At 39.8% G+C, this 12,001-nt stretch overlaps 1 protein-coding gene across 33 annotated transcripts in view; it reads left to right on the top strand.

Moving 5' to 3' along the window:
• Nucleotides 1-1,338: 1,338 nt before the first annotated feature.
• The window catches only part of clasp2 (cytoplasmic linker associated protein 2), a gene marked incomplete at its 5' end in the record, with an annotated part of 39,098 nt that continues 28,435 nt past the window's right edge, over nt 1,339-12,001 (top strand). For all 33 annotated transcript variants that reach the window (XM_014005726.1, XM_014005720.1, XM_014005719.1 and 30 more), the window contains 5 exon segments: nt 1,339-1,442; nt 2,094-2,185; nt 3,092-3,167; nt 5,095-5,192; nt 8,259-8,329. In XM_014005726.1, the coding sequence (XP_013861180.1) occupies nt 1,339-1,442; nt 2,094-2,185; nt 3,092-3,167; nt 5,095-5,192; nt 8,259-8,329 (441 nt within the window).

Below are 12,001 nucleotides of genomic sequence, written 5' to 3'. Positions count from 1 at the left end.
GCAGTTTTGTGCCTGCACACCGACATCATGTTGTCGTCCATCCTGCCTCAGTGTTAAATGGAAATGGATGTGAGACTTTAGAGACCACGCAAAACTACGTTTGACCGATAGAAAGAAACGAGGTGATTTGTTTGGCGTTAGTCAGCAAGAGTATCCAGCTTAAACATGTATGTTTTCATTTTTACTACAACGGATGACGTGAGCAACAATGCCCCTCTGTCCTGCTGTCTGTTTGAGGTGATTGTCCTCGTCGCTAAGGCAACCAGCTGTTATGGTCACACAACACACACACGCCGTTAAAGGACAGATTACATCACTCTTTCACTCCATTTGCTGATGTTTCAGATATGGAATGTGGATAGGATTGTGTGTGTGTGTGTGTGTGGATACATGTGCCTTTTATGTGTAATGATGCTTTATCTCACTGTGAGCATGAAAGAGAATGTCTTAGTCAGACGTAAAATATTTGTTTTGAACTTTGAGGCACAATGCATTCAGTGTCCTGTATTTTTACACAGAACAACGTAAAAAGAAGCTACAGAATTTAAATGTAACCTAGCTTCTGCAGCTTTGCAACTTTTGTTTTTGTTAGCATTGCTCAAATATTTTAAGATGCCTAATTTGTCAGGAATCATTAGTTCACAAGATTATAGGGATTATGAATTATTTACACACAGGACTGATTAAAACCAATGGCGTTTGTAAGAATACTATTAGGTAGCAGGGATCTGTAGTACAGTTTTTTAACTCATTTTGTTGAATGTTTTTGAGAAAAACTTGAGCAAATCCTTCACCTGAATAACATTTTAGCTGAAGATTGATTCCTTCAATCGACCATCAAGTTTTTAAGCTGTTATCTCTAAAATACCTGTTCAAATACCTTGAAATTTTTAAATACACACAGCTGAAGCCCCAGGAGGATTACAGGCGTTATCGAGCATTTGTACTCAGATATTTACCAACTCTCTCTTTATTTAATTCAACGTCTCTAAGAGCTCAGTGGCACGTGAGCGTTTCATAATCTTGCTGTTATTTTAGTCACGATCCATTACTCACTTCCTTTACCCTTTTGCTTCTCAGTGCCTGGTGTTATTGATGTTTTATGTTCAATTGATTTTTTCCCTTGGCTCTACTGATGTTTGTATTTTTGCATATAATTGTCTTTTAGAAGCAATCCACTTGGGGGCAGTCTTCATTGTTTGTTTTTTTTTTACCTTTAAGTCCTGCAGCGATTCGGTGTCATCTGTGGCCTAATTTAATTTTATTCAACACCCTGAGCAGAATTTGTCTCATCATGACTGTCCTCTGCATCCCCACCCTGTTTTCCTCTGTCTGTAGTGCTGCCAGCTCTGGTGGACAGGCTGGGTGACGCCAAAGATCAGGTCAGGGAGAACAGCCAAGCTCTCATCCTTCGCTGCATGGAGCAAACTGCTTCACCCATGGTGAGATACTCACAGGCTTGCGCATAATCAGGACCATGAACAGAAAAAAAAAATCTTTTAACCCAATCCTTACAGCATGACGGAAAATAAACTCTTTTTTTTTTTGTTTATTTTGTTGTTCATTTATTGTTTATTTTAAAAGAAGCATAAGATTTGGTTTAAAATAGTCAGGATGAGTGTTCTAACTGAAGCAGATGGCCTTATTGTTTAAAAAGATGATTGTGTTGTTATTTTATGCCTTTTTATTTATTTTTATCTATCCGAAGAGCCATTTGGCAACAAACGATTAACATTATCTTGGAACAAATCATGTGACGTGGCATCGAGACAACTGACAAATCCATCCATCATCACGTCACGAGTCTTTGTTTTGGCTCTCTCTTCTGGAAATGAAAAGAGCAACTGAGGCTACAACTATTCTTTTTTGTTGTTGTTGTTGTTGTTGTTGTTGTTGTTGTTGTTGTTGTTGTTGTTGTTGTTGTTTACACACAACACGAGCACATTGCCACAGATTTGAACCATTCTGTTTTTTGTAATTTGCCCAGCTTCTGATATGTGGACCTTCCTCTGCTGCTTCCTTCTGACATCTCCTTTCCTTTTTTCTTCCCCTCACACACTTGGCCGCCTCATCAATTTGTTTCCCTCAATAAGTACGTCTGGGAAAGGCTTATTCCTGGGTTTAAACACAAAAACTTCCGCAGTCGAGAAGGAATTTGCCTCTGTCTGAGCACCACGCTCAGCACGTGAGTAATTTCTCCTTAAAATTGTCCTTGCAGGGTAAAATGGACAAGGCTGCTGTGTATTTATGAGCTCTGTTTGGCCTGTTCTGTAATTATTTGGTGAACGAAACAAGAGCTACAGCGCTGTTTGTACAACCTTTCGTGACCCACTTTGTTCGAGAAACACTCGTGTTCTCTGCAGGATTAATCCTCTTAAGAGTTTGTGTGACTCTGTAGAATTAGAACAAGTTAAACAAATCGCTTTACTTCTGTCATGAGGTGTTACCGCTTTCAGGCATAAATGTTTAATTTTGTTCTCATATACTCTAATTTTTGAGAATCCAAGAATAAACGTCACAGTGACATTTCTTTATTTAGTAGCCAATAATTAGTGAACTTAATTTGTCATTTTACAAACATATCTGTTTATGTAATATTCCACAGCTTCCTGTTTGTTGCAGTGTGTTTGACAGCAGTATTTTCTACACTAAGGTGACAGGCAGTAAATCTTGTCTGATCGAATCGTGCTAATTTTAGCATCTTTTTGCTAATGGAAAGTTGCTGAAGTATTAAGCTGCAACCTGATCGTAATGCTGGGGATGTTAGCTTTGTGGGCTCAGGCAGCAAATAAATCTGAGTAAACGGAAGAAATTGGGACACAGAAATGCTCCGGGTTTTCACATATTTGCAGTGTTTTTCTTTAGAGAAAATAAATTTTCAAGTATTGCACTTATTGAGAAAGTGCAGTGCAGGAGAGCTAAACAACATGGTTAGAGACTAAACTTTCTCTGTTTTATCCTTTTTAAATGTATGTTCTAAATCTTTCAAGTTTATGTAAAACAAATACTGATCAAATAATATATAATATATTTTTATGTAATATTTAACTGTAACATTTGTCTTTTTAATGTCATATTGCCTTTTTTTCAGGTATGGAGCCCAGCCTCTCAGCCTCAGTAAATTAGTTCCTCATCTCTGTACTCTGACTGGAGACCAGAATCCACAGGTAGGACACATCGAGACTTTAGTAAAATTATAACCACGCAGTATGACTTAGAGATTGTTTGAATTGGATCATGTCGTTTATGTTGCTCTTCAAGTGTTTTTACATATGACTTGTAGCCCCAGATATCTTCAGACATCACTGGGCACAGCTGTTAAAGTCTAAATATGCTAATTATTTGATGATGAAGGTCCTTAGCTAAGTCTGTGTAATTTCTGATTTAGTGAAGATGAAAAGAAGACCTGTTATTTTGCCAAGCAAATTTCAATCTGATCTTCAAACAGGGTTTGTGCAGGGTCTTAAAAAGTCTAAAATTTTAAGATAAAAATTTTAGGCCTAAAAAAGTCTTTTAAAATGCCCAGATTTTCATCCAAGGTCTTAAATTTTATTTTGTCAAGTCTTAATTTTTTTTTTAAACTTTCAATCATTCTCGAGAAGCGTTGTCTGCATAAATAAACAGAGGAAAGCACAGTAATCAGAGCTTGACGTGGTCTGCCTTCATGAGGTGCTGTTTTCTACCGGTCTTTGTACGTGGTTAAACTACAAGTCCTGTGATAACTGCAGGCAAAAAACAGCACAGTTTACTTCCATGTTTTCAACCACTTTGCCATTACAAGCCCCCGCACATGGCAGCTTGTTCACCCACCCAAAAAAAACAAAGAAGTTCAGTCATGTCCGCTGCTTGTCGTTTAAACATAGGAAAGTGTTTTCAACGAGACTCGACTTCATATCAGTGATTTTTACACTCTGTAAGTGGTCCACAGCAGTCAGATATGACCGTTTCATTAAAATAATTCAGTGTTCTTGTATTAAAATTAAATATTCTTTAAAAGCTAAATTTATAGCAATAAAAGGTTTCTATGTTAAAATTTCTGGGACCACTTGAATGTTTCTGGACATGCGTTAGTTTGGTCTTAATGTCATTCCTAATGATCTTAAAAGTTCTTAAATTTAACTTACTGAAACATGTATGAACCCTGTTTTAAAAAGTCAATAAAAAGTCTGAATATAAAGTGGAAAAATAGCTTCTTTTTTTCTATATGGGTGTGATTCATGTATTTTGGAGTTTACTATAAACTGGGTACACACCTGCAGGATAACATTTATTAATATATAATGGGAATTTGATGTAATGCCTGGTTTAAAATAAGTGAAAAGCAACAGAGTTTGCAAGCTGTAAATTGACACCAGTTGCATTAAATTCCCAAACTTGCAAGAACTGTATTATCTGCACTTTGAAACTGTCAAAAGTTGTATTGATCCAGATATAAGGTCAAAGTGATGAGCAAWGAGTCACATTTCGCTGGCACTGTTTTCTTCACATTTAATTCACACGTCCGCCGCACACATCTCGTACTGATCACGTGGTTTAGCTTTCAGCGATCACAGCACATTAGCACACATCTCCAGCCAGCTCTGTGATTATTACAGTTATTAGAGAAGAAACTGGCTCACCACCCCCACTGAGCCTCATCGCTGATGTATGAGCACCAACACCTAGTCGTTAACCCACACAACAGCTCCGAGTGTGTGTTTGTGTGCAAGAGAGAGCAAAAGGAGGAATACAGAGAGAATGCTTCARCCTCCCGTGGAGTTGGACCAAAAGGCAGAAATGACCTTCTACCCAATCATTAGTTGCCCACATGCTGTCTCGACCAATCACTATGCTTGGCTCACTCAGTTACAGAGAATCCCTGGAACAACGTCTAACTAACCAATCACAGCTGTGCTCACAATATAATGAGGAAATGTCTCCCATTGGAGAGAAGTGTACGAACCATCAAGGAATTATATTTTAATAAATATTTGTTGCTATTTCTTGTGTATCTTTATTTGCGACAATTCCAACAACCACACAGACATATTGGCATGATACACTGGATATAATCTCATATGTGGGGTTGTTAAATTGCTTTATGTCTGCTGTCAGGTACGGGAGGCCTCTATAACAACATTAGTGGATGTTTATCGTCATGTTGGAGAGCGAGTCCGAGCAGACCTGGGAAAGAGAGGACTTCCAGCTGCACGGTGAGATTTTCAGCTTTTTGTTGGCGACTCTGATCGATCGTTGTGTGTGCGTGCGTGCGTGCGTGCGTGCGTGTGTGTGTGTGTGTTCCTGCAGTGGGTCTGTGAGTCCTACGGTGCTGGCACCCGGTCTGTCCCAGGCCACATCATGCACCGCTCTGCTTTTCACAAACACAGAAGCACTTTCATTCGGAGCACAATGCTGTTTGACCGAGTGAGGCGGGTGGGAGGGGGCAGCCAGGGGACAAAGCTGGTGGGTGGAGAGACAAATTTGGGAGGACAAAATGAGTGAAAATTTGTGTGCTCAAGATGCCTAAAGAGGTTGTGCGAGTGGTGCTTACAATATTGAAGGTTATTCTAAGCACACAGTGACCCTGAATTTCCCCCTCCCGTTCCCCTTCCATCCTCGTGTGAGATCGGAGCTGCAGCCGGTGTTTTTTGGTGACTGCTCAGCATGAGTCGCTCGTCTGTGAATTCTGGCTGTGTCCATGTGTCATGTGTTGCGCATATTAAGCCCGTCTGTCTCCTGTGTAAACACTCTGTCTGTGCATTTTGGGATTTATGCTCACTGGTGTGATTGTTTGACTTTAGATAAACGAAGAAACCAGACAGATGTGCAGATTTAGGTTTGTGCTTTATCTCCTGCAGACGCTGCATTAAAAAAAAAAAAAGATTATTGCATTGATATTGTCTWACTGGTTTTATGTCCCAGTGTTAAACTTGAGGCACAGTCCTGCGTGTCTGAATTGTGTGTAGTTGCTAGGAGGGATGCAGAACTGCAGCCGGGGTTTTGTAAAGAATTTTTGTTGATCTTTCATCAAATTATAGAGGAAAATAAAAAGAGTGCTAGCTGAGAGGTTCAGAGTTAAAGGTAGAAATTTGAGAACTACTGAAAAGGGAATGACTCACAAGTTTAATCCTGCACATTCCAAAAAAAAACAGATCAACTGCATCTGTCATCTGACCTATGAATAATTTTGGAGCTATACATGCACTATGCTACGTTCTACACCTGAAACCTTCGATTCTGGGCTATCAAGGATTATAATTAGATTTTCTCACTCTGTGTATTATTGATAACATAAATTTGCCTAAATATTGCTATCATCTGTCACTGTTTATTGAAGACTGGAAAAGCTTGTGTTAAAAACAAAACCTTGAACTACCCATACTCACTTTTGTTCATCCATAGAGACCAAATGAAGTGGTTTGGTGCCAGTTTTAAGTAGCTTGGCAAAATCAGCAGAGCAGCATCCTGYGTCGTGTTTGAAATGACTCATTTCACCACACTTTACACCTTTATTTGGCTCGCTGGCCACCCCAGCTGCTGGCTCAAAGGTGCATCAGCTTTAATTTTGCTGCTATTTATCACAAATTGAATGGTAACAGCAAAMAGGCTCAGGCTGTCAGTGACTGCAGGTCTGTTATAACCTGAAATTATCAAGTATTTAATTAGAAACTGGACTTCTAGTGACCAATAAGGTCACTGTATTTGCATTTGATGTTTTCGTTAGATGTGCAGAAAAACTGAAGCAGGMATGTAACTTGGTATATTTCTGCAGTCTGTGTGGAAATGGGTTTATTATCTCGCGTTATCTTGGGGTCTTTATGTGTTCAATGATAAGTCAAATGTGAGTGGAGTCATCATTCAGTGGAGCACTTGTAATGTGCACATGGCTTTTAAATCAAAATAGTTTGAATAAATGGAGTGTCATCTCCACTGGATTCAGGTCGACCCATTTTCAATGACAGCCAAGATGTCAGAGAATAAGATTTAGCTTCTCGAATCGGGAAATATGAAGGAGGAGGGGCTTCAGGCAAATGGGGAGAGAAGGGAAGGTGGGTGAAAAAGAGAGGAGGAGCGTTGTTCTGTCTGCTGCTGGCCACAGCCCCTCCCCMTCTCACGGGTGTATGTGTCTGACTATGATGGGGAGGTTATGTAAAGGGTAACTGAATCTCTTTGCTGCCTGTCGAACGAACCGGCTCACATGAGTCCGTGTCACACAGATACACAAAACCCTCATCTAAATTTATCTCTGTTTTACATTAGTGCTGTCTCAGTGGGTGTTCTAAGGAAACCGTATTTGTGCGACAGTAGGCGGTGTTTTGTCGCATGTCTGTGGCATGCTTCAGTCGCTCTGTTTGGCACCCCCCATCTCTCCCTTACGTCCTCCCCACCTCTTCTCATCTTCTTCGCTCCCTCCCTCCCTCCCCGTCAGAGCCACTGCACCATGTTGGATACAAAGAGCCGAGGACCAGAGTGTGTCACTGGCATGGGGGGGATAATGCAACGTTGCGGAGCAACACAGCAACCTACTAATCAGTCCACTGGGAAATACTGAAACAAATCACAACCGAAGACTAAACGCCAGGGTATTTCTTCACGAGACAAATAACATGCTCATGAAGGGAAGGAAACCACTTGAAGGCACGGCACGGCTAAGGAGCCAGTCGCACCGCTAATCATCATTTCTCAGGAGCTGCTTAGCTGTCTGGTGATTGAGGACCGGCAACCAAACACCAAAAGACAAGAAAAGAAGACAGGTAGAGGACTGGGTGCTAATTCTTGTGTGCTCACTTTCAATCCCGTGGAAAAGACTCCATAATGGATATTATTCATGTGACCTTTTTTAATTACTGCTGTAGATGTTTGAGTCTTTCATATACATAAAGTTAGTATTTTAGCCTGCCTTTGTACATTTGGACAAATGTTTCTGGAGAGTCCTACCTTTGTATGACATCCAGGAGCACATCTAGCTTGTGATTGTGTGTGTTTTAATGTTTAGGAGTGTTTTTAAAGGACTCTTGTCATGTTGCTGCTGCTTCATAAGTGTGACTGCCATAACAGACACACCCACCTATCGAAACACCCGGCGAGCCACATGTTGCAGCTGATGGTGTTCCCACTTGATATTCACATCGTCTCGTTTTGTTTAGGTCAACATTGACTGTGTGACGGACAGTTCAGTCTCGTTTTTTTTACTGACTGCTGTTTCTCAGTGACTTGTTCTTCTACGTGTGTTTGTGTTTTCCTCTAACCTTCTTTTTCTCTCCTTTTTTATTTTGCAGGTTGCAGACGATATTTGCCCGTTTTGATGAAGCCTTGAATTCAGGAAACATGGCTCTCAGCCCTGGTCACGGTCAGTGCCTAATTTTTTTTTTGCATTTATTTTATTGCGCTTGTGCTGGAGAGCCACTGAGTAGAGTCACATTGTCAAGATGGTTTTACTGCTGTCAAGTAGTGGGTGTGTTGGACAAGAACACTGAGTGTTTGTGAGGTGGAGAGATGCATGTCTAAATCAGCATATGCTCATGTGGGTTGTGCCCGTTTGTTGCTATGAGCTCTAGTAAGAAGAGCTAACAGGATTAATGGTTTAGTCTGTGCGTGCATATGTGTGTTTGCAGGTTTTCTAGAGCCAGACCTAATTTGAGGGTTACTCTTGTTGCTTGGGATTTTTTTTCTGTTCTGTATCTGTGAGAACTTTCCAGAAGCTTTATTTCTTACAGTAATGGTACATGTTGGAGTTTTTGCTGACCTGAAAAACTTAAAGCGAAAATAGAAAGTTACCAACAACCAAACAGTAACAATATTATAGTAGTTTGCATAGAAATGCATTGGAAGTGTGGCTACTTTTTAAGTGTGAAGGATGTAGTTTTAGTTTTTTTGCTGTTATTTATAAAGTCATCTTTTTGAGCATCACCTAATGCTCTGAGGGTAGAAATCTTTAGGCAACTCCTGATTTGACTGGATTATGATTCATAAGGTTATAAAACAATTACTGATGTATTTCAGCTATAATGAAATTTAAATTATTACTTTGTTTTATGTAAATAAACACTGACTTGTATGTTTTCATGCCTAATATACAATAACAATAAAATGCCTCCCAAAAAAACCCTAATAATCAACAATTAGCAAAGATGCTAACATCCTGTTGAAACRCCACAGAAAAACACGATTAGCATTGTGTGACCGTCGTGTAGTAACTTATTTCAGCAAAGAAGAAAAAAAACATTTTTACTGCAGCATGTTTCAATTATAGGAGGCAGAACTGTATAGCAACATCACCAACTCTTAAGTGGCCACACAGATTAATTTTAACAAAACAGATTCTTGATTTTAAAAACTGATTTTGAATCTTTCACCTCTGATGCAACACTTTTAAAACAGATTATATCCTCCATCACTATAATACTCCCACAGACCTGAAGTTTGATATATTTTGGAGGGAAGCATTTAAAATATGGATAAATGTGGAATAAAATAGACATTTGGCATCTGGATATATTGAAACTTTTTGTAATTCAAAATGATAAGGGAAATTTTAAGTGAAAATACTGTAGTCCATCAGTTTGCTCAGATGCAAAAGGCTTTAAGCCTGAGATGCTGCTACATTTTTTCAAACTTCTGAGCTAAGAACACAAACTTGCACCACATGTTCAAACACACAGACGCACAAAAAGCGTTCCCACTCGTCCTTGCCCCACATCGCTTTTAGGCCAACTCCTCCCGTTTGCTTAGTGACGAGGAGACAAGGAGGGAGGAAGGATCGAGAGAGGAAGCTGACAGAGGTCTCAGGCGATGGCCGGGTCACAGCTCTGTGCCTGTCACAGCCTCTCTCTGATTCATCCTGACCGAAACACAAAGAGAGACTGAATTAACAAGAAAGGAAAGGTGGCAGAGGAGCAATCAAACGGGAGAGTTTTAGAACCCAAAAGGACAAAACGAGCACAGAGAGAGGCAGCAGGGAGATTTTACACAGAGCACTAACTAACTATGGAAGTTGGTGATGGTAGGAATGGTAAGTGTGTGTCTGTGTGTGTCTGTTTAATCTTATCTGGCTGAGGATTTTGGCACCAAGACAAAAGCTTGTCAGCATATGGTTTTAAGCTAAAATCAGCTTAAACTCCAAGTGCTTTCACCCGGGTGCTGTGGCCCAGATGAGCCACATCATCAAATGTGGAGGGAAAAACTGGGGTGTCCCAAGATGTCTTCATCAGGATGCATTGAGTTTGTTATTGTGTGTGCAGAGATAAATGTGTTTGTTGTGATGGATGAAAAATATCAGAGAGGTTGGGTCGTCACCTAAAGCCTGACTTGAACTCACTCATGATTACATGGCACGAGATGCGCCTCTTAAATAAGTGAAAGCTTTTTATATTTAAAGTTTTTTGCTTTTTAAATAAGCCAATAAAGGTCATTTTATCAGTTTGGATCATAACAAATCATGAAATAATGCTGCAAAAAACAAAAACTACAGTACTTACCCACTACTTTTATTTATCAAAGTATCACRAGCTTTAAAATGTAATGAATTAGTTAATGCTTTAATTTTTGTAAATCTGTGACTAATTCAAAGTTACAATCAGAGGAGGAGCAGATGAGCGAAAGATGTCACTACTGTTTGAACCTTTTTCTTATATAATATACTTCCATCTAAATGTAAGAATGCTAAACTTCACATACACTGGTACTGAGGATATGCATTTATCTGCAAACTYCTCATCAGCCTCGTTACTCTGCATGGTCCCAGTGTTGACAGAGAATGGCCCACAAACCTGCAGACATTCTCATTCTGCTTCAGTTCATCTTCGGCTCTGTTGAGGGAGCCATGACCCTCTTTCCAGGCCAGACTGGTTGCTATAGCAAGGCTTTCCTCTGAGTATTATGGGTCATCCCTTTTTCATGACTTGGAACTGAGACTTTGTGTGTCTCTTTGTTTTAATGAGATTCTTTTTTCTCTCAGCTGGGCTGGAAGTGGAGTAGTTTGTCTACGTTTAGGGAAGGGAAAAAAAGCAATGAGCTGAACTTTTGTTATGTGTGTCACTCATCCATTCCTCCAAACTCTCCATCATTCTCTGAGCCATCCTGGATGCAGCGTTATCAAACAGTTTATGTAGAGTTTGTGTTTCTGGAATTTTAAATAGTTTAAAATATTATTCTGTAGCTTGTTTAAAGACACATCTAGGAGCAAAAACAGCTTAACCAAAAGCAATTTATTTTACTTTTGATTTTTGTGACTCCAATCCTATTTCTTGTGCTGAAGCATCTTTGTATTTTAGAAGCCGTACAGTCAAAAGTTTCTGTCTTGATCCCTACAGAGTTACTCCTGGTGTACCGGTACTTCCCTGTTGTTGTCATTCTCATATGAGCGCTGTGCTGTCCAGCTAGTCTGTCAGCTTTTGCACAGGACTCTGCACAAGGTCACATGACTTTGAGTTGGATTCTGTACAGTTTGTGCTCCCAGCAACAGTTCAGAGTGGGTTGTCTGTGTAAAAAGTTAAACTACCCTAAGACAGTTAAGACGTTTGTTTTTACWAATGATGATTAACGTGTTCGTAGTAGAGCCGCTGCTCCTCTACATTAAAGGGATCCACCATTAGTTGTAACATTAGACTTTATTTGATAAACATTTATTTTAACTGTATAATAAAGACTGTAAAAATACTGTAGCCTTTGCGCTAGCGCCAATGCTATATTGCCTTATATGTATTAGCTCGGCACTAGCGCAACAAACAAGCTAAACTGAGGTCCTCCATCCATATTTTCAGTTGCAGGCTGAGTCATTTTTACGTTCCCCTCTCTGTCTTGTGGATGGAGGACCTCAGTGATGAGAGGAGAATGTGTAGCACTGAGCTAATGCACATATATATGGTGATAACATCGGGGCCAACGCTAAAGCTAACAGGCTAAGCTGAGGTTCTTCTTCCATGAAGCAGCTCTGTTGTCCTCCATCCATATTTTCAGTTACAGACTGAGTCATTTCTACTTTCTCCTCTCTGTCAACGCTCTCTGGTTTCATTTAAAAGAG

The sequence above is a fragment of the Austrofundulus limnaeus genome, unplaced genomic scaffold, assembly GCF_001266775.1.
Source record: "Austrofundulus limnaeus strain Quisiro unplaced genomic scaffold, Austrofundulus_limnaeus-1.0 Scaffold32, whole genome shotgun sequence".
Taxonomy (NCBI): Eukaryota; Metazoa; Chordata; class Actinopteri; order Cyprinodontiformes; family Rivulidae; genus Austrofundulus; species Austrofundulus limnaeus.
This window is presented reverse-complemented; position numbering and strand designations above follow the sequence as displayed.